The 19,102-nt window shown below is 37.3% G+C and overlaps 3 protein-coding genes across 6 annotated transcripts; 1 reads left to right on the top strand and 2 right to left on the bottom strand.

Moving 5' to 3' along the window:
• Positions 1 to 2,348: 2,348 nt before the first annotated feature.
• Positions 2,349 to 4,940, top strand: LOC138130851 (zinc finger protein 132-like). The gene is made up of 3 exons (XM_069047539.1): positions 2,349 to 2,571; positions 3,615 to 4,511; positions 4,577 to 4,940. The coding sequence occupies exons 1-3, from the start codon at positions 2,464 to 2,466 to the stop codon at positions 4,766 to 4,768; spliced, it is 1,197 nt and encodes a 398-aa protein (XP_068903640.1). The 5' UTR covers positions 2,349 to 2,463; the 3' UTR covers positions 4,769 to 4,940.
• Positions 4,766 to 14,093, bottom strand: LOC138130838 (extended synaptotagmin-2-like). Of its 4 annotated transcripts, none has more exons than XM_069047522.1 (17): positions 13,935 to 14,093; positions 9,090 to 9,223; positions 8,840 to 9,034; positions 8,746 to 8,787; positions 8,566 to 8,691; positions 8,434 to 8,510; positions 8,308 to 8,377; positions 7,845 to 8,261; positions 7,700 to 7,785; positions 7,512 to 7,647; positions 7,056 to 7,448; positions 6,919 to 7,006; positions 6,736 to 6,865; positions 6,588 to 6,680; positions 5,139 to 5,238; positions 4,956 to 5,090; positions 4,766 to 4,904 (listed from the first exon to the last, which is right to left on the bottom strand). In XM_069047522.1, exons 1-17 carry the CDS (start codon positions 13,972 to 13,974, stop codon positions 4,827 to 4,829), a joined length of 2,340 nt encoding a protein of 779 aa, XP_068903623.1. In that variant the 5' UTR covers positions 13,975 to 14,093; the 3' UTR covers positions 4,766 to 4,826. The 4 variants fall into 4 exon arrangements, with proteins under 4 accessions (XP_068903623.1, XP_068903622.1, XP_068903624.1 ...); XM_069047521.1 differs by having other exon boundaries at positions 6,588 to 6,683; positions 13,935 to 14,092; XM_069047523.1 differs by having other exon boundaries at positions 6,588 to 6,683; positions 9,090 to 9,217; positions 13,935 to 14,090.
• A 739-nt stretch (positions 14,094 to 14,832) lies between these two features.
• Positions 14,833 to 17,980, bottom strand: LOC138130841 (extended synaptotagmin-2-A-like). Its single transcript, XM_069047527.1, has 13 exons — positions 17,756 to 17,980; positions 17,196 to 17,561; positions 17,070 to 17,143; positions 16,949 to 17,015; positions 16,636 to 16,902; positions 16,351 to 16,589; positions 16,254 to 16,302; positions 16,115 to 16,204; positions 15,671 to 16,063; positions 15,433 to 15,620; positions 15,291 to 15,383; positions 15,150 to 15,240; positions 14,833 to 15,096 (listed from the first exon to the last, which is right to left on the bottom strand). Exons 1-13 carry the CDS (start codon positions 17,855 to 17,857, stop codon positions 14,848 to 14,850), a joined length of 2,268 nt encoding a protein of 755 aa, XP_068903628.1. The 5' UTR covers positions 17,858 to 17,980; the 3' UTR covers positions 14,833 to 14,847.
• Positions 17,981 to 19,102: the final 1,122 nt, after the last annotated feature.

Raw genomic sequence — 19,102 nt, 5'->3', positions numbered from 1 at the left:
CCTACTACAAATCAAGGCTAGATAACTATACATATTTATGTTTATATTGTTCTGTAATTAATGAATGAAATAATTATTATTTTATTAATCAACAACAAGGATGTCTAACAAAGTCGTTATATTGAACTGTGCAAAATATCGGAATATTTTCTTACAAATCCTAGTACGTCATTTTTAAATAAAAAATCGTTGACCTTACGAATACGTTGTCATTTTTATCTTAAGTAAGTGTCAAATGTGACACATCTTGTAAACCTGTAGGAATTTCCTGATTGCGATCCATTTCTCGAAGCAAAATACAAACAATAACGATTCTTTTAAAAGTTTCGTAATTAGTATTCAAAAAACACAATCCAATCACGTAACCGTTTTACTTTCGAGTTACTTAAATTACCAAATAGCATAGATGTGACTAAATTACCGAAAATAATGCACCGGAAAATCAGATTTTTATCTAGATATGTACATGGGTGGGTGTTTTCTTCTCATTTGCATTAAACACAATTACATGACGAGTTGCAAAGTGTGTTAACAAATGTTGTCGGCGTTGAAGTGTCAGAAACAGAAGAAACAAGGAAGAGTTTTGAAAACAAATGTCTTTTCACTTTTTTAACTAGCGACCTTGCAATACAATTCCCTTGAGCTTGTCCGTTATCTAAATTTTTCATATGTACAAATTAATCTATTCAACATTACCACTTATTTAAAAGACCAGCTTTGGCTAGTTTTGTGAATTAAGATTCGAGAGGTTGTTGACTTTATTTAAATTATTATTTTTGTTGATCAAGACTCGACCGTTTTAAAACGTAAAACGTTATACAGTTAGGTATATGTTGTATCTACAGTGTGAACTGTGAACATAAAGTTTGGAACAAAATTCATAATAGCCTTATGTGATATTTTTAAGAAAATCGCTCGGACACGTGGATTTTATTTTGAAAAGTGTCATCCTGTGACGTGCAATTTGTTTAAATGACGTTTTTTTTAAATGACAACGGCCACTTTTTTCTTCTCTTTCTGATAGACCTTCCTACTATCTAAACGATGAATGAAAAAAATTGGTACCTTACATAACAATTTTTTTGGGAAAATGACCTTTTACTTCAAAATTTTAATTTAATTTTAAATGTAAAAATTGTAATTGACCTCATACAAAAACAAACAAACATTTAAGATTAACAATAAAATTTAATGCAAATGTTAAACCCCGCCAACCATTTGGCACTCACCGGCACTTTGTACACTGCGCTCAATAATGCCAGGGTTTATTTGTTCCATTTCAACGCGAATTCTCTGCCGCAAATCTTCTAAATTATTTGGTCTATTAAATTAAATCTTCTGTTTTAAACCAACTCATACAAAAAAATCAATTTATATTAAAAATTAAATAAAATTTTTGAAGTAAAATTAGTCATTTTCTTAAAAAAATTGTTATGTAAGGTACTATTGCGATCAATAAATTTTGGACAATAGTGTCATCGTGCTGTCATACATTCTAAAACGACATTTATGTATTAACAACCTTAATTTTGATTGTGTCAATTTTGAAAATCTGAATGTCAGATTTACCGACAAAACATTCAAGAAGTTTTAAAAATCAGACAAATGGAATAGAACGAGGTTTAAAAAATAGAAAATAAATAAATAATAGTTATATTAGATTACGAGGCATGAAAGTGATATTTTGCAGACGAGGAAGCGTGTTGAAGAATATGAGGATGCGAAGCGTCCGAGTACTTCTTCAAGCCTCGAGTCACGCATAGACACTTTCATGCTGCGTAATGTATTACATTTTTTCTGAAATCGCTTTTTAAAAATTTAAAAATAAAATTCTGTCGTATCAAGTCGGACACAGTCACTATCTACTTGCAAAGTAAAAATACCTCGGCAGGCAAAAATCGCAAAACGGACTAGGCTTGGAAAGTGACACTTTCCAGATCCAACTGCGTCTTGAAATGGCCCACTTTCTTGACGATTTCAGGAAAAAACTATAAACTTAATATTTTGTCATGGCTCATATTGTCAAATTGTAGATAAATTTGACAATAATTTTATCATTCATGTGTGACAATTTCAATAAAGCATGATTTAGAGTATTTTTTTTATATGACAGAAAAATGATGTCCAAAATTTAATAATCGCAATATTACCCACTCGATTTTTTTACAATCGACTGTCGTTATATTTTATGTCTGGTAGTAGTTTTCAATTTAATTAAAATAAAAAATAATCGAGTGAAATTAACCAAAAAACATTGTTCAGTTTAAAAAGTGTACAATTATTTTCGGCTGCATTATGACAGCACAGCAGCAATCACAGGCAGCAATGTTGAATGTCGGTAATGTCGCAAACTTTCTAATCGATCCACAGCCACAATTCATAAATGTCATTGTCAAATTTCATTTTGTCAACAATAATAATTTATTTATTTACAAGATTGGCAAATAATTCGAGTCGAGTGTAATGAAAATGGAGGCGTGCAGAGTGTGTTTGTGTGAGAAAGACTTGACAGAAATGTTTACGGTGAATTCACCCGACATTAATGCCGTAACCTTCTTAGCTTCAGTACAGGTATTGCAGTTTCCTGAAAAGTACAACTTTTACTTTTAAACTTTGGAGCGTTTTTATAGGGTCTCTGTCGAAATTAAATAAAGAAATCATAAGTAAATTTTGAATTGACAGGTAATTACGTATTTCAAAGTCTATTACAATGTTATAACATTAATAATGCAATTACATATTATAATGTTGTCATTTTTATAAAAAACGAGATGATAAATTAATTGCATTTGGGACGATGTTTAGCTACAAAGTTGCACTCTATAAAAATGAGACAGACTCTAACCGATTAAAACTGGAACATTGCTTCATACCAACGAAAATCATTTAGGGGATGATTTTCCACCTAATACATGGTGAGTCGGGAGGAACGGCCGAAACTCCATCAGTGTATTCACACGTGGAAATAATGTAAAATAAACTCATATGTTCTTATTCGATTTTCATTTGTTTGTTCACTAATGAAGTTTCGGCCGTTCCTCCCGACTCACCCTGTATAATATGTTTGTTTATATTAGTATTGTTATTGTAGAATACATATACATTCGGTTGACAAAAATTAATACGTTATACATACAAATAAACCCGTAACCGATCAAAGGTGAATATGGAAAATAATAAAAAAATAAAAATTTAATCATGATCATTGCGAATAAAATAATTTGAACCATGAGAAAATAACAAGGTTTATTGTAAAAATTAAAAAAGAAAAAACAAAATGCGTTCTACAACAATTACCCTGACACTGAAGGTTTGTTGAGATAAATTAAAAAGGAAAAAACAAAATATGTTCTTCAATAATTACCCTGAATGTATTTATATTATTATAAAAAAAAAACTGACGAGAATAAAAAATGAATAGTTGGATGCTAATTACTAATTAGTTTTTTCTCGAATTACGAAATATGGGTTATTGGTATAATGTTCCAGTGTAAAATCACCTACGTGTATGCAGGTGTCTACATTACGTAGACAGATGTAGGTACCTTTTCGTAATAGAATTTTAAGAACAGTAGGGTTTAGAATAGTTTATATCTTCGTATCGTTGTCTCTAGATATACAAAGAGGACGGTTTTTCGCAACTGATTTGCCTCCATTGCCTGGAGGATCTCAAGATCTGCGTGCGATTCATCGAGAGATGCACCAAGACTCGCGCAAGCTTGTCGGTAAAAAGTCCCATTCGTCCACTAAAAAAATTGCCGGAACAAGAAATTCTCCAACACTCCGCTCCAAAAAATTGCACTTCCTGCCAAACAAGATTTCCCAGTAAGACCGCGCTCGTCCTCCACATCAAGAACAAACATCGCAGAATCACACAGCAGTGTCACCTTTGCGGCAAGGTTTTCAATTATCGAGTGGAACTCGCTCGTCACATGTGCTCGCATACGGGTTCCAGACACTACAAGTGCGACCAGTGTGACAAGAGTTACTCGACAAAAGCTGCCCTAAGTCGTCACACGATCAAACATACTGGTCTAAAAAGGTTCGAATGTGTGCTTTGTCCCAAAAGTTTCTACCATCAATACAACTTGCAAACCCATTTGAAGATCCACAACAGCGAGAAAAAATATGAATGTCAAATTTGTCGCAAGAAGTTCAGAACGAATCGGTCACTTTTGATGCATCTGAAAATACACACGAACGAGAGGAATTTTCCCTGCACCGAGTGCGAAAAGGCGTTCGTCAATAAGTACGATTTGTCGAGACATTTGAGGCTGCACGAAAAGAAAAGATCCATCGAAAAGGGGACGTACGATAGTACCAACGACGGTATTGTGAAAATGAAGAACGCCCGACAGTGCGAACACTGCGGGAAAATCTGTTTGGGTTTTGGGGATTTAAAAAAACACATGAGGGTGCACAGTGACGAGAGGCCGTTTGCTTGTAAACATTGCCAAAAATCGTTCAAATCGAACAGCACGCTCCACTGCCACGAGAGAATCCACACAAAGGTACAGTACAAGACGCTCTTGTATGTAATGTTGGTTGCCTACTTTGTAACTACATCGTATTACAGATAAAACCTTACGTGTGCAAATTTTGCGGCAAAGCTTTCTCGCAATCGTCAAATTTACGAACCCACGAAAAACTCCACTCGGACATCCGCCCCTACGACTGCACCCTGTGCGACCGAAGCTTCGTACGTAAAAGAGATTTGTCCAATCACAAACGTAAACACGGCGACACCGGACTCATTCTCAACGGATAAAGCAAAAAAGTTATCGTTTATTTGAAAACTGTGTACAAAAAGACGGGAAGAGCGTGAATTAATTGGGTTTGTGACACAAATCGAACCACGTCCTGTACGGCTCACTCAAGTCGATATACTTCAAGTTGATGTCGACCTGCGATCAGATTAAATGAAACGTGAGAATTCCAAATTGTACGTTATTTACTTGTCCCATCGTGTTGTTATGGAAAAACTTCTTCGTTTTGACTGTGAAGAGCAAAGCCTGTTCGTAGACGTCAGGTTTGGAAAAGGGATACTCGAAAGTTTCCTCGTAGACTGGGTTACAGCAATCCATTAGTACCTAAGAATGGTGAATAAAGAGCGACGTCTGTGGAATTTGGATGTTTACCTTGGTTCTGTGTGTGGGGCCGGTGGTGATTCCGTGAGACATCACTTTAATCCTGACGTAAGGGTCGGGAATGTCGCTGGGATCTTTCAAAGGCAAGTTGCTAAAAAAAATGATGATTGATTCAAAATGGTAGTCGCTAAAGGGTAAGTCACGTAATTTTTGAAGTGAAAACTTCTTTAGGCGCGCCACATACATTTTATTCTCGGGCAGTGAATTAGTTTCATGCGACACGGTAAAATCGTTCGCAGCACGACACGGCAAGCTAAAATTAAGGGAGTCGAGTTTTTTAGCAGAGCGAGCGAAAAACAATCAACTGTGCGTCACTTTTCAATTTTAAATTTTTATTGTACGTTGTGGTGTGACCTGACTAACCTCAGTGCAGAGCTGCAAGAGTAACTGTATACAGGGTGTCCCAAAAATGGCGTACTAACGGTGCACTACGGTGTAGAAGAGATTACCGTAAACGCCAGAAAAATGTTAAAAAAATTCTATTGGACTTATTTTCTGATTTGGCGGTCTTTGAATGTGGCACTTAACAGGTCAATTATTTTGAAATATATGTATGAAATTTTCATGACAGCTACGTCTAATCGTACATATTATCACAAAGTACAAGATCACTCACTATCAATATCTAATCCTGCATAATAGAGAATTTTGAAGTTTTGGAAATCGAAAAAATTATTTTAAATCCTCTACGGTAACATTGCAAGGTAATGATGTATGAATATATCATTGTTTACATTGTATTATCGTTAATAATAATAATAAAAATAACAGATTTTTTTGTCGGAAACATTTTTTTCATGTACATTTAAGCATCCTCGATAAGGTAGTAAGTAGTTTGTACGCCATTTTTGGGACACCTGTATATATACAGGATATTTCACGAGTGATAATGAGCCTGACGTAATTTAAAATGCAACCCACACTATATTTCCGCAAAAAGCTGGCTACTGTCATTAAAATGTCCGGCTTTTTTTGAAAATGTATTGTGGGTTGAGTTTATTATTCCGTCAGGCTTATTATCACTCGTGAAATACCCTGTATAGTTTTATATAATATAAACGATAAAGACACGACAAATATTGTAAGTTTACAGATGAATGTAGGATTTAATACGTAATTCTCAATTCTAATACGTAGGTATTGGAAAAATTTGTGTAGCAAAATGTGAAGAGGAAAATGGACAAATTATCATAATACAGAGTATTGCTATGAAAACTTGTGTTGTGTTCAATATCATCGTCAAGAAAATAAAACTTAAACATCCAAACCTAACCTCACAAATTTTACCAGAGTGTACCTCTAAAAGCAGACGTATTTGCAGTTTGTTTATTATTTAAAAACAGCATTGGATTTAAATAATTAGAAGTTTTCACTTCTGTCGTGCGGTCTTAAGCACACTCTTCTTTTTTATTTATTGAACCTACACAGAGAGATACTTACGAAATTTGGTGTACCGTCACCACCAACCTCTGTCTAGGTTCGTTATAATTAATGGTAACTTCGAGTCGACCTAGTCGGTGCTCGCCTGCGGAACTACTAAAAATCCCACAAATTATTTCAGAACGTTGCTAACATTTTTTCTCTTTACTTCAAGCTTGGGGATCGTTCGATCGGTGGACTGGCATGATCTGTTGCAACACTTGTACTCGTCATAGGGGGTTCGATAAGTTCCCGCTTGGGAGAATTTCTGGCCGAATTTCTCGATCTCACACTGTTGCCTGCAAAATTCCACCGTTAGTCACTCCACAGCCACTTACTTAATCGCGTTCACCATCCAACGAGCTCTGTCTAGAGAACAGTTCTTCGGAGTCTGTCTCACTGTCGTCATCCTCCCCTTCGTATTTTTCATTGCTTAGAATCTAGAAAATCTATACTTTTGACGCTAAAGTAGCAAAGTAAGGAACTCACTCTTAGCTGCAAAGACAACACAATCTTACTCTCTTCGTTGCCAAGGGAAAACGCGGTCTTGCTGATTTCCATGTTGGGATGATTTATCAGATCGGAAATTTTGTAAGAAAACTGTGTCAGAAGGTTTCCAGTTGGCTTATCAGTAATCGCCAAATGAAGAGAGTCGTGGTGCGGGTTTTGGACCAGAAACCAAAATCCTTGCTCCCAGGTTGGGTTGACTGTGTGTTTTTTTATTTTGCTCTTTTGTTTTTGGTCGTTAACTGTCAAAACAATGAAAGGATGCGGCTTGACAAGATGTTTGGTTTGAGGAAGGTTCGTAGCCATATCTACGTATACAATCAAAATGCCGGTGCTGATGTTATCTACTTTTAGCAATTTGGTTTCTTCGGAAATCTAGACTCAAATAAAAATGTTTGCCCCATCGCAAAAGTAAAAGATTGGCAGGTAATCACTCACGGCATTCAGAAGGTTGATTTCGGCAGAGAGCGACAGCCACGTAAAGCGTAAATGAAGTAAGCCGTGTTTAGCGTTTTCTAACTGGATCCACTGATCGGTGTTACCTTTAAGAACACCACCGATGTCAACTTCACCACTGTAACGAAAAAAAAAAACAGTTGACGAAATTACAAAGGCTTCGCACAAACCTTCCCAAGAAGTCGTCTTCGTTGACGTTGTCACGGTCGAAGAGTTTGAAACAGAGGTGTTGAGACATTGGATCAAGAATGATGAACTTGAGACAAAACAAAAACCGCAGATTGTTTTTTGTTTTTAATTTCGTGTACCTATTACCTCGCACCAGTAATCCCATTTGGGATTGAGATTCTGGTTGACGGTGTTGGTTCTGTGTTCTTCGGCCCCCACGGTCAGAATAACGTATGGATCGGATTTTCCGGTGATGTCTTTGGCCATCAAATCCTTCGCTTCAAAAACATGTACTCGCAGGACTCCGGCCGGTTCCAAAGCTCTCAATTCGGATGGTGCCACCGACTTGGAGAATCTCTTGGTGATCTTGTTGGGGAACACTATCAACTTTGTGATTTTTTCCTCGATTTTCGAACGGATCACGGAACTCAAACCCGGAATGCTGGACAGACCGTCGAGAGTGAAACTCAAGTCGGGTGTGTTCAGAAAATAGACCTGCACGCCCCCTATCAGGGGGAGCTTGAGGAGAAGGGGTTTCAGAACGACCCTGACTTCGACGCTCAACTGAAACATACGTTCGTAATGCGGACAAATCGGTAAGGATGTTCACCTGAAAATCGCGAAGCCCGCCAATCTCGGCCCCCGACACGGAAAAATTAATGTCACAGTTGCCGTCATAGCTGCAACCGATTCATACAGTCAAATGTTAAACCCGTAACGCCGAGATTTTACTCACAAGACTTCAAAGTCAATTATAATGGAGTCTTTGGTCGAGGAAGAATTGTAAACCTTGATCCCGTCGATTTTCGGCGGCTAAAATTGCACATTTGTGTTTTGATTTTAGTTTAAAGAAATATCTCATTCTCACATTGCACCCGAAATCGATGCCCTCGAAACGGAACGACTCGTATTTTTTCCGGATTTTGTTCTGGATCGATCCCCGGAAAATCTTGACGATGTAGTTGTTGAGGGTCGGCCAAAATTGGGCGATCACCTGAAACCCGTCACAATTTAGACGAATCGTTTCGATCTCGTCGGCTCAAATTACTTGATTCAACCACTCCGCTCGTTCTCTGTCGGGAAATTTCACCTGAAAGAAGTCGTACAGCGTGTCGACATTTGGGGCAATTTTTTTTGCTTACCCACGACGGGATCTCGTCGATTTTTTTAATCAAATCTTGTTTGGTGTAGGAACTAGCAGCTGCTTTCACTTTTATCTTGTTGACATTCGTCTTATCTCGGTTTTCGAGCCATATTAAACTTGCAGCGGCCACGAAGAGGAGGACGACGGACCACTGCATGTACGAAATCGCATAACCGAGAAAAATGAGAGCCGCCTGGAAAGAGAAGAGTTTATGATCAAGATGATAAAATAAAAAATAATACGAGTACCTTGTAAAGGATTTTGATCAAAAAGTATCTTCTCATGATGGGCTCTTTCTTCCGATTGGATTCTGTGGATTCTGACAGTTCTGGTGCTTCGGTGTCAGAGGAACAATTTAAATCACTCTCGGCCATGGCTGTAACTCACGATTACGTCACTGTAATTATGACAATTGACCCTGGAGAGGTTCAAGTGCATCATTGATTTAAATTAAAAAATAAAGAAAAATAGGTAGCTTAAATGATGTCTCTAGTAGTTCACGTTGTTTGTCCACTGCGACAATTACAAAGTCAAGATAATTATGTATGTATGAACGCTAGTTTGTAGTTTTAAGCGCATTAACACGCACGTCAGAGCATTATTTATTTATTTTTTTTATTTATACTTAATATAAATATACAATGCCTTTTTTAACGCTGGCCATAGGTATTTACATGAAAGGTTTAGGGTCTGTTAATGAGCTTTTTAGTAGGAATTTTTAAGTGAAATTTGGTAGTATATTAGATTAGTATTTTATAAATCAATTTCAGTTCGGCCCATCGTACAAAACAAAATAATCACGGAATTAGAGCAAAAATAGGTTTATTAAATTTACCACGTGGCTTGCCAAGTAGGCTGATGTAATGTAAACTCAACAAACGTCAAACAATAATAATTTTCAATGGACACCTTTTCAAATAAAGAAATGATTGAATGGGATAGACTTTGAAAAATGTGCAGTTTTATTTCATAAACATAAAACATGGGAAATCATAATTACATCAAAATAAATAAAATTCTACTTCAATAATATTAAACTATTTTAATTATTTTTGAATTTTCATTTCATAAATTGTTCAAACTGTCTTCCATAGGCTGCAAGACACTAACCAAGACGATCATAAAAATTTTGTCGAATTTTTTGTATCTGTCTAACGATTATAAAAACTTCTGGGCCAGAGATGATGTCATAAATTAAAAGTACTTTTTTAGAATTAATTCTGTAATTATTTTATTCTGTAGTATAAAATAAACTTAAATTGATTTATAAAATACTAATCTAATATTCTTTCAAATTTCACTTAAAAATTCCTGCTAATAAGCTTATTAACACGCACCAAAGTTTTTGTCATGTAAATCCCTATGGCCAGCGTGCACTGTATGTATAGTCTTTGCCAAAGCCAAATAACCACCAGCCACCAGCACTGCATTCTACCCAAAAAATCAACCGGCAACGTTGTACACTTAGATTTGATTGGTCTAGCATCCTAGTAATATCAAAATTGTGTTTATACACTTGTGTAATTTTGTTTTCACCAACATAATTCAACAGGTGGTGGTTATTTGGGTTTGGCACGGCCTATATACCTAAAGTAACGCTTAAGGTATAAGATTATGGGCAGGGCCGGATTGCGGCGATGGTCAACTTTTAAATCTCCCGTTTAAAATGTACCTGGAAAGGTGATAAAACTTTTCGACTTGCGTTTACATAGATTTTGACATTGCAGCTCTTCAATGTGCAACACCAGTTCACACCTTGTTTGGTAGTACAGTGTGGAATAAAATGATTTACATCTAGTTACCTTTGGAATTTTTGCACATGTAAATTTTCCTGTACCGCTCTACTTTTTTTTTCAAAGTGCCGAACTATTAGTTCTGTCAATAAATGTCATCAATCGAATTGACAATTGTTACAATTTACTAAATTGAATTAACAAACGTTGGTGGCCAATTTCGACACTAGCTGTGACTTGCTTTTGTTAGCTCCTTTTTAATTTCAATCTCAATTTTGCATTCATATCATCCCTTCGCAATAAATCACATTTGGAATTTGTATATATATTTTGAGGTTAGGCTTTCTTTTTTTTGTAGAGCGGCATTTCGTATTTTTACAAGGGTAATGCAAAGGTAACTAGATGTAAATCATTTTATTCCACACTGTACTTTTTTCAGAGTATGTATTTAAAAGACTCTAAAAGAATGAACTCTTCACCACGTTTACTAAATATCACTTCCATCTTCACTTCCCCACTTGTGTGGTTAACCAATATCGTTTTTTTTTTTTCACCTCGTAGTAGGCGTTAAAGAGTCGATTGTGAACGCACTCTACAGGTTACGGATCACGGATTAGCGGTTTAAATCTGTTTAAATCTTACGTTTTACACGAGTGGTGCCTCCATAATCGACTCTTCAACGCCGACTGTGAGATGAAATTTAAAAAAACACCCGCTATAAGACTAACCATAGTTTTGAAAAGCTGTATATTTTTAACAAGGCTTTTATGCTTTTATAGTAATTTCGCCGACCGGCCGCAATCCGGCCCCTACCTTTTCAGGTAAAGTTTGTCTAAACATAAGTGAATTTTATGGTTTTAACATTTAAAGTACTTTATGAGGGATTTTAGGGTTGTTCACGACAAATCCATCACAACAGATACTTAGCTACCCTGTCGTAAATTTTGCAACGCGTGCCTGTCTTTGTTAAACGAAAAGCTGCAGATTTGGTTATTCCCACTTTTACAACATCCCTCATAAAGTACTTTAGTTGTTAAAACCGTAAAATTCACTTATGTTTAGACAAACTTTACAATTTCAAATTCGCCGCAAAACGGCCATCCATGTACAGGGTAAGTATGACCATGGCCGCAGTCCGGCCACACCGAAGATTATATGGCCCTTAAAAGTATTTGACCGGAGGTATAGTGGCGGCCGGGGAAAATGAGAATGACTTAAATCACTCTGGGCTGTATTCAAATAAAACTGTTATGGTTATCATTATAAAGATTTACGATAGGGTCAAATTTTTGCCTGTCACCACCTGCAAACAAAACCCTTCTTAAATCGTTCCTTCTAAGAACACAGGTATTCAAAGAAATCGGTCCCTGTCGTAAATCTTTATAATGATAACCATTACAGATTTATTTAAATACAGCCCAAAGTAATTTAAGTCATTCTCATTTTCCCCGGCCGCCACTATAATTGCAGTAGGCGGTCAGCCCAACCATAAATCACGAATTCATGTGTACGATTAATCACTGTTGGGTGGTGATATTAGCCGTACAAATGATATGGTCGTATTTGTATAAAATACTTAAAAGCTTTATTGTATAAATGTATGCTGATGTATCTACAAGTGTTAAGGATAGTGGTAGACTCTGGTTTTTACCGATATATTCCGACAAATAAGGGTGGGAGATTTCACCCCTCTCACAAGAGAAAGTAGGGAGGACTACCTGCTACAGTACCTGTTTCTATAACAATAACGTTCAAAACTACATTATTTTGTACATCATGCTTCAAGCAATTCTCTGTTGTGAATTCCAGAGCCGGCCTCAAACAAATGCGTACCCACGAAATTATATTTATTTATTAAATATACCATAGAAATCATCTTTACTGTTTTCAAGACACAAAGTACTAAAGGGAATTTCGTTACGGTAATTGTTCACTTTAACTACTTCTGGAATTTTCGCGTTTTTTCTGGCTAGACAGCCTCAGGACGTCCTCCTACATCGTTTCCCACTCCCACCAGTCAAACCTTGTGCAAATGAAAATTTTCCTTACCCTATAGTTGTACTAAGACTTGGCGCGACCTTGACGCGACCTTGAAACACAACAAGAGAGAAAAAAAGGCATTTGCACAAGGTTTGAATGGTGGGACACGATCTAGGAGGACGCCCTGAGGCTGTCTAGCCAGAAAAAACGCGAAAATTCCAGAAGTAGTTAAAGTGAACAATTACCTTCGTTACAATAACAAAATTTACAATAAAGATCAAAAACATGTTCTATCAGAAATTTTTAATCCCTGCCCTGAATGAAGGAAAAGGGATGCAGCTGCACGAGCCGAGACAACCATCTTAACGCCAATATTGGTTTCCATTATTGGGATAATTTTAGTGCTGCCATATAATCTTATATGTAAGCGTTACTTTAATAAAAAATAAGTTAATAAATGCCTTTTTTGTTCGACACTGTCAGAATCTGAGAATTTTCTCTTGTGGATTTTGATAAATGTTACAACTTGTCAAAACGAAACGTCAAGCTAATTTTAAAGATTTTAAGCGATTTGGAGCCTTTAAGGGACTCGTCGCACAAAAAAACGTTGCATTCAACTCGTTCGTGTGTAAATTGGGCCAACGAGCGTTTTAAACTGGCCCACTCATGCCAAAAAAGACCCAATTTACACACAAACTCGTTAAATAAACTACATACTACCGTGTGAGCAACAAGTACTGATTGAGTTGGCAATAAATTCTGGTGATTTTTGGTGACTTTTATGTCATGTTCCAACGAGAAAACCATTTTATTAATAAAATATTACAAAAACCAAGACGTCTAAATTTGAAATGTATACCAGCTGTCAATAAAACAAACCGAATTAGGTACAATTCAGTCTTGAAAATTGTATGTAAATTTTTTTATTGCCAACTGAAACAGTTATTGTTGCTCACCCTGTATTATTATTCGCTACATATTGGAGCACTACCACATTGCATAAAGTTACGCGTTTTTTTTTCGTAAACATGAATGTAAAAACTTCAAAAGTCGATTCTACTTAATCCGTACTTACGAAAGCCTCAAGTTTGTGTAAAAAATTGATGTTCGTGGGTGTGACTCTTCAAACACTGTGGGAGTTTAGACGGGTGCGCTCATTTTTATAGCCAAGGCCGTAACAAAACACGGAAAAATAAGGTGTTTTCGAAGAAAAAATCGATAGTTGGGGGTAGCTCAACCCTCGCCGTCTGACTGACGCCTGTTCTGTAATGGGACAGGTCAAAATAACCCCGACTATCAATCAAACCGGTTATGAGGCAATTACAGAAAATAAACTTGTGTAACGGAGCTATTAAAATTAAATTTACAAATGACACCTACTTGGTGATGGCCGAAACCGGTGACGTCGCACGGTATTCATTTTTTACGTCCAAATTGAACTGTTTTCGATCGGACGATTACTTTTATATTTGTATTTTGCTTGGAAGATAAGATATGGATGCCCTAACGAAAAAATGTAAGTGCCAGATTATCGAACTAATCCTGAGATACAAAAATAAGCTTCACATTGTTATCGAGGCAACTGGGAGCGATCCAAATTATTTAAAAAGTCTGTCTCTGCGGTCAGACAAGGAAGCGCAAAACGGCGGCACTTGAGAAAGCGTCAAAGTAAGTTTATAGTCATTGGTTCAAACCAGTGTTTGTTTAATTTTGTTTGATGTTTTGAGAACTTCGAGTGTTATCATAAGACACGAAAATACGCAAAGTATTGCATGGTTTACTGATTTGACATGGACGTAAACATGTAACCGAATTGAACTCCGAATTGTTACGATTACCGCTACTTGATAACGTTGAATACCAGTCCGAGTAGTAACAGTGTTGAAAAATGATAAACAATATGCTCACTTCTGTCTGTGGCTTTTGGTGTTTGTCAAATCGTTAAAATCCCATATTTGTTAGTATTTGTTTTGATAGTCCATCACGTTTGTAAATTGCGTCGTAAACTGGCACAACGCACAATATATTCACGCGACACGTGTAAACCACAACTTCTTCGCTATGCTACTGACGCCATGTGCTTTCAAGCGTCTAGCCTGAAATCTCTCATCTCGTGTTGACTCCCCGGCCGCAACAGGACTTATTTCCTTTCACTATTCAAATGATAATTTCAGTTGGGATCAATATAAAAGGAGCAAGGTCATGAACGACTGGCACTGTTGTTTTCATGCGTGTTTCAACCTTGTGGCTTTGTGGGTGTGTGCGCTTACATAATTCGTAATGAAAAAGTGATTTATTTAATCAAATGATGTACGTATTTTTCATTTTTTTGTATCAGGTCGAACCAGCTAATGATGGGCTCATTTAATTCGGCGCAATTCTTCAGAGAGATGATTGTGTGACCTAAAAATTTTTTTCGTACATCGAAGAAACCCCTATCGCTCTCCACCACTACGACCAAACAAGTGAAGTTGAGGTCTTGGGTCGAGATTAAGTAATCGATTTCTTTGTTGTAGACCGGATTGTTTGTGTTTTTTATCGCCTGCAAAAGCTCGGGTTAATTTCCAAAGATTTTTCGTCGACGACATTTTTTACTTTCGTTTTCTTCTTGTGGTCTGGATGTATGTTCGTTTGGAGGTACAGTTTCACGTACGGGTCGTGGGTGGACGACGAGTTCTCGATTTTTCTAAAAACATTAGAATACAATAAGAACTTTTGTGTGACCGGAATACTAACACTTCGTAGATGTATACGATCAGCTTTTGTCTTTGTTCGCTGTAGAATAAAGATAGTTTGATTTTTCCCAAAATAGCAGTGATGTCGTATTGACTATAAGGAATACAAATAGACAAACTTATTTCAAACATTGGATTCTTACGAGCTATCCTGATTAGAAAAATACCAAGATTCATTTTCCCAATCGGTTGCTACACTTCCCGATGAGACACTGGTCCGGCTAATTTTGGATTTTGTCGATGCTGTGGATTTTTGTTTTTCCAATACTCTTGTCTTGGGCGTGCTTTCCACATCATTCTCTTCGTCGCTACTCTTTTCATTTTTAAATAACTTAAAATTCAACATGAGAAAAGTAATAGACAAAAGCATTTGGAAATTACTCGAAGTTTCATCGTGCAACAAATCGAAGCGTCTGAATAGGGTTTGTTAAAGAAAAATGTGTGTCTTTTTAATTCGATGTTGGGTTCGTTGCTCAAGCTGTCAATTTGAAAGGAGAGCTCTCCAATATTCCTTTCGCTGTCGTTATCAACAACTGTAATGTTCAGAACGGCCCTTTTCGGGTCTCGAATCATGAAGGTAAATCCTTTGTCCCACAAGGGCTGACATGTTTGTTGCTCTGGATCAGTCTTTTTCGTTTTATTTTCTATTTCCAATTTAACATAAGGAGTGGGTTCAGTTTTATGATGCATGGGTAAATTCAACGACGACTCTAAATAAATCATCAGTAGAGCTGTGTGGATGTGGGGACTTAGCATCTTGGTGTCATTTATAGCCTAAAATTTTGCGTACCGTTGTAAATTGTATTTGTAGTCGGAAGAACTCACCGCTTCCAAATCGGTATAGTCCGAACTGAGCGACAACCACCACAAGCGGATGTGGATCATACCTTGTTTGACGTCTTGAAGGTGCATCAGCTGCAGTCATGAATGTTAATAAATTCGATTCTATGTTCGTAAACCTCACCTTATCAACTTGTCCAGTTCTGACGACTTCCGCAATGTCGAGTTTGGTACTGGAAACGATCGTTTTATTATATAAGTGGGGACCACATACAGCTTACCATCCCAAGAAGTCATCTTTGGATCCTTCGTCCTTATCAAACACCTCCACTTTTAGTTCCGAGTTGCAATCGATTTCGAATTCCGTCCAAAAGTCCCACTTGGGGTTCAAAGAATTTTGAACCACCGGGGTCTCCACTCTGATCGATGCGACACTCATCACCACGTAGGGATCAGACTTGCCGATGAAATCCTTGTTGACTAAGTTTTTCCCTTCGACGACATGGACACGTAAAACTCCCTAAAAATCACAGTCAAAAATGGACCAAATTGAAATCGTGTCGTACTTCTGTTCTAAAGACCGTCAGTCTGGACATGTTAATTCCTTGGGTCAGGTTAATCGAGTAAGCATTTGGGTAGAGAAATTTACTATTGACTATTTTCATGACTGTATTGTGGATTTTGGTGTGTATCACTGGCAGGTCTAAAATCTGGGTGATTTTATTTAAATCAAACCTGATACGAGGTTCCTTCGTGAAGTAGACTTGCAAACCTCCAATAATCGGGATCCTAGAGATTAAAGGCGTCAAAACGACTCTCACTCGTCCGTGGAACTAAAAAACGTTGTCAGTCAAGTTTTTATGAACATTTTTGTCCAACCTGAATGCTCTTGATGCCCCCTGTAAACTTGAACGTCTGAAAGGTGATGTCACAATCACCCGCATACCTGAAACGATGATATGTATTACTTTCAAGAAGTGGGCTTCACAAAATATCTCACGAGATGTCCAGATCCATTACGATTTTTCTGTCGTCTTCTTGGTTCAGTACTTCAACACCGTCCACTCTGAGAGGCTTGAATTAACGTTTATTTAATTCAGTTTAGTTGTCGCGCCGTCCAACTCACCACATTTCCTAACACGACGCGAGTGAATTTAAAACCGGAGTCGTAATATTGGATCGAAGGTTCAAAAATTTTCGGTATTAGCTCGGACGAATACTCATTCACTTCTTGCCAAATATGTTTGAATATCCTGTTCAGCCACTCCACCTTTTCGATATCTGGGAACTTTATCCACGCGGGCAGCTCTTCTAGGCTGTTCAGAATTATGTCTTTTTCGAATCCCACGGCTATCGCGTGACGACGTTCTAATTTTGCTCTTCTCTCTTCGCTCCATTTGTTGTGCAGGAAGACGATTATTACTGGAGCTAACGCCCAGATCGCAGAAAAGCCGAAGTAACCCACGAAGTAGATAAGCAGGAAGAAAACAAGCTAAAAATGTATCTAGAAATTGCTTGATCGATCAAGTGGAAACACTCACAATCAGTAGACTTTTCGATTGCGCAAAAATTATCAATTTGGAACGTTAAGGTTTAGTTTTAACTGGTAATAAGAATAACCGATCCATTTTGATATGTTTATGTTAAAATCGAATGGACGTGGGTGGAACCGGTGATTAATTTTACCTGTTTGATCACTTTGATGATTGTATTGCCGTTCACAATGGTTTCGTTGCCGGGGTCGTCAGTCAGCGGGACGGAAGCATCGCCTGTGAGATCACTATTCATTGTTTAAAATGAATATGGCAACTACAATGTGCGCGTTCTTCCTTCTTCAATTAAAGTACGTTTAATACATTTGGAAAACTGGAGAGTGAGTCGTAATCTTTTAAATTTAAGGTGTCGTTATCGCCCCTTTATCCTTATCAAAACATTTGATAGTTATTTTTTTATGACTGGTATTTGTTTAAAACACTTTTTCAATTTTCGTCCATCATCTGTTGTTACATACATTATTTTGACGGATATTATATTTTGTGGTCAAACCAAATTAACTTGGTATGCTAATTTTATCGTAAGATAAACAATAATATGTTCTCGTCACTCGCCCCCTTAAATTTAAAACCATTTCAGATAAATCTGCATTTTACGTTGAAAACAAGCTATAGTTGTATTTCTTCACATTTAAGTAAACCTTAATCCTTGACATTCCAGTTGTCTTAATGCGCCGATGACAGCATGAACTGGCACCGCGTGAAGGCATCTCAATCTTGGATTAAGTGTGCTGTTATTGTCGTTTTTCGTACCTACATAAAAAATTTGTTGGGTGTAAGGTTTGATATGCAAATTGGTCGACTCCGACTCAGATAATGCATAGCACTAGTCGCAAACAGAGAACTTTTGGTTTTTAGGTTTGTTGTCGCGTATTATTTTGGACTTGCGTCAGGCGACTCTTCTGTTTATTTAAAAAAAGGGGTCGTCACTTGAATGATTGAATAAGTAAAGATCATTGTTCACTTTAGCCACTTCTGGAATTTTCCCGTTTTTTCTGGCTAGACAGCGTCAGTGCGTCCTCCTACATCGTTTTCCACCACTCAAAACCTTGTGCAAATGAATTTTCCTTGCCCTTTAGTTATACCAAGACATTGGCGCGACCTTGAAACACAACAAGAGAGAAAAAAAGGCATTTGCACAAGGTTTGAATGGTGGGAAACGATCTAGGAGGACGCCCTGAGGCTGTCTAGCCAGAAAAAACGCGAAAATTCCAGAAGTAGTTAAAGTGAACAATTACCCAAGTAAATTTCAGAATGGGGATGGTCCCAAAATATCGTTGTTGTCTCTATGAGCTCTGCTGGAAAAAGAGACCGTAGTCCGGTCTTGGACCGGCCAGCCGCGGTTCTTTCGTCTACAAGGGGTGGGGGTGGTTTTTCCCTGTGCCGCAGGCATTATATCACCACCTTTTACCTTTTACCTGTCTGTTTGGTTAGAAAGTCTCCTAATCTATCACTTATTGATCGCTAACAGGTTTTTGAA

This window comes from Tenebrio molitor, chromosome 5, assembly GCF_963966145.1.
Source record: "Tenebrio molitor chromosome 5, icTenMoli1.1, whole genome shotgun sequence".
Classification (NCBI taxonomy): Eukaryota; Metazoa; Arthropoda; class Insecta; order Coleoptera; family Tenebrionidae; genus Tenebrio; species Tenebrio molitor.
The sequence above is the reverse complement of the archived record's forward strand: the minus strand, read 5'-3'. Positions and strand labels throughout refer to the sequence as shown.

Excerpts from the sequence above, each read along its gene's own strand:
- LOC138130851 (XM_069047539.1), top strand. The coding sequence starts at position 2,464 with ATGAAAATGGAGGCGTGCAGAGTGTGTTTGTGTGAGAAAGACTTGACA. Across the intron at positions 2,572-3,614 it reads CCTTCTTAGCTTCAGTACAG|ATATACAAAGAGGACGGTTT; the intron begins GTATTGCAGTTT and ends CGTTGTCTCTAG. Across the intron at positions 4,512-4,576 it reads ACGAGAGAATCCACACAAAG|ATAAAACCTTACGTGTGCAA; the intron begins GTACAGTACAAG and ends ATCGTATTACAG.
- LOC138130838 (XM_069047521.1), bottom strand. The coding sequence starts at position 13,974 with ATGAATACCGTGCGACGTCACCGGTTTCGGCCATCACCAA. Across the intron at positions 8,692-8,745 it reads GAGCGGAGTGGTTGAATCAA|GTGATCGCCCAATTTTGGCC; the intron begins GTAATTTGAGCC and ends GACGGGTTTCAG. Across the intron at positions 7,648-7,699 it reads GAAGACGACTTCTTGGGAAG|TGGTGAAGTTGACATCGGTG; the intron begins GTTTGTGCGAAG and ends TTTTCGTTACAG.
- LOC138130841 (XM_069047527.1), bottom strand. The coding sequence starts at position 17,857 with ATGAATAGTGATCTCACAGGCGATGCTTCCGTCCCGCTGACTGACGAC. Across the intron at positions 16,205-16,253 it reads GAACTGGACAAGTTGATAAG|CTGATGCACCTTCAAGACGT; the intron begins GTGAGGTTTACG and ends TCATGACTGCAG. Across the intron at positions 15,097-15,149 it reads ACCACAAGAAGAAAACGAAA|GCGATAAAAAACACAAACAA; the intron begins GTAAAAAATGTC and ends GAGCTTTTGCAG.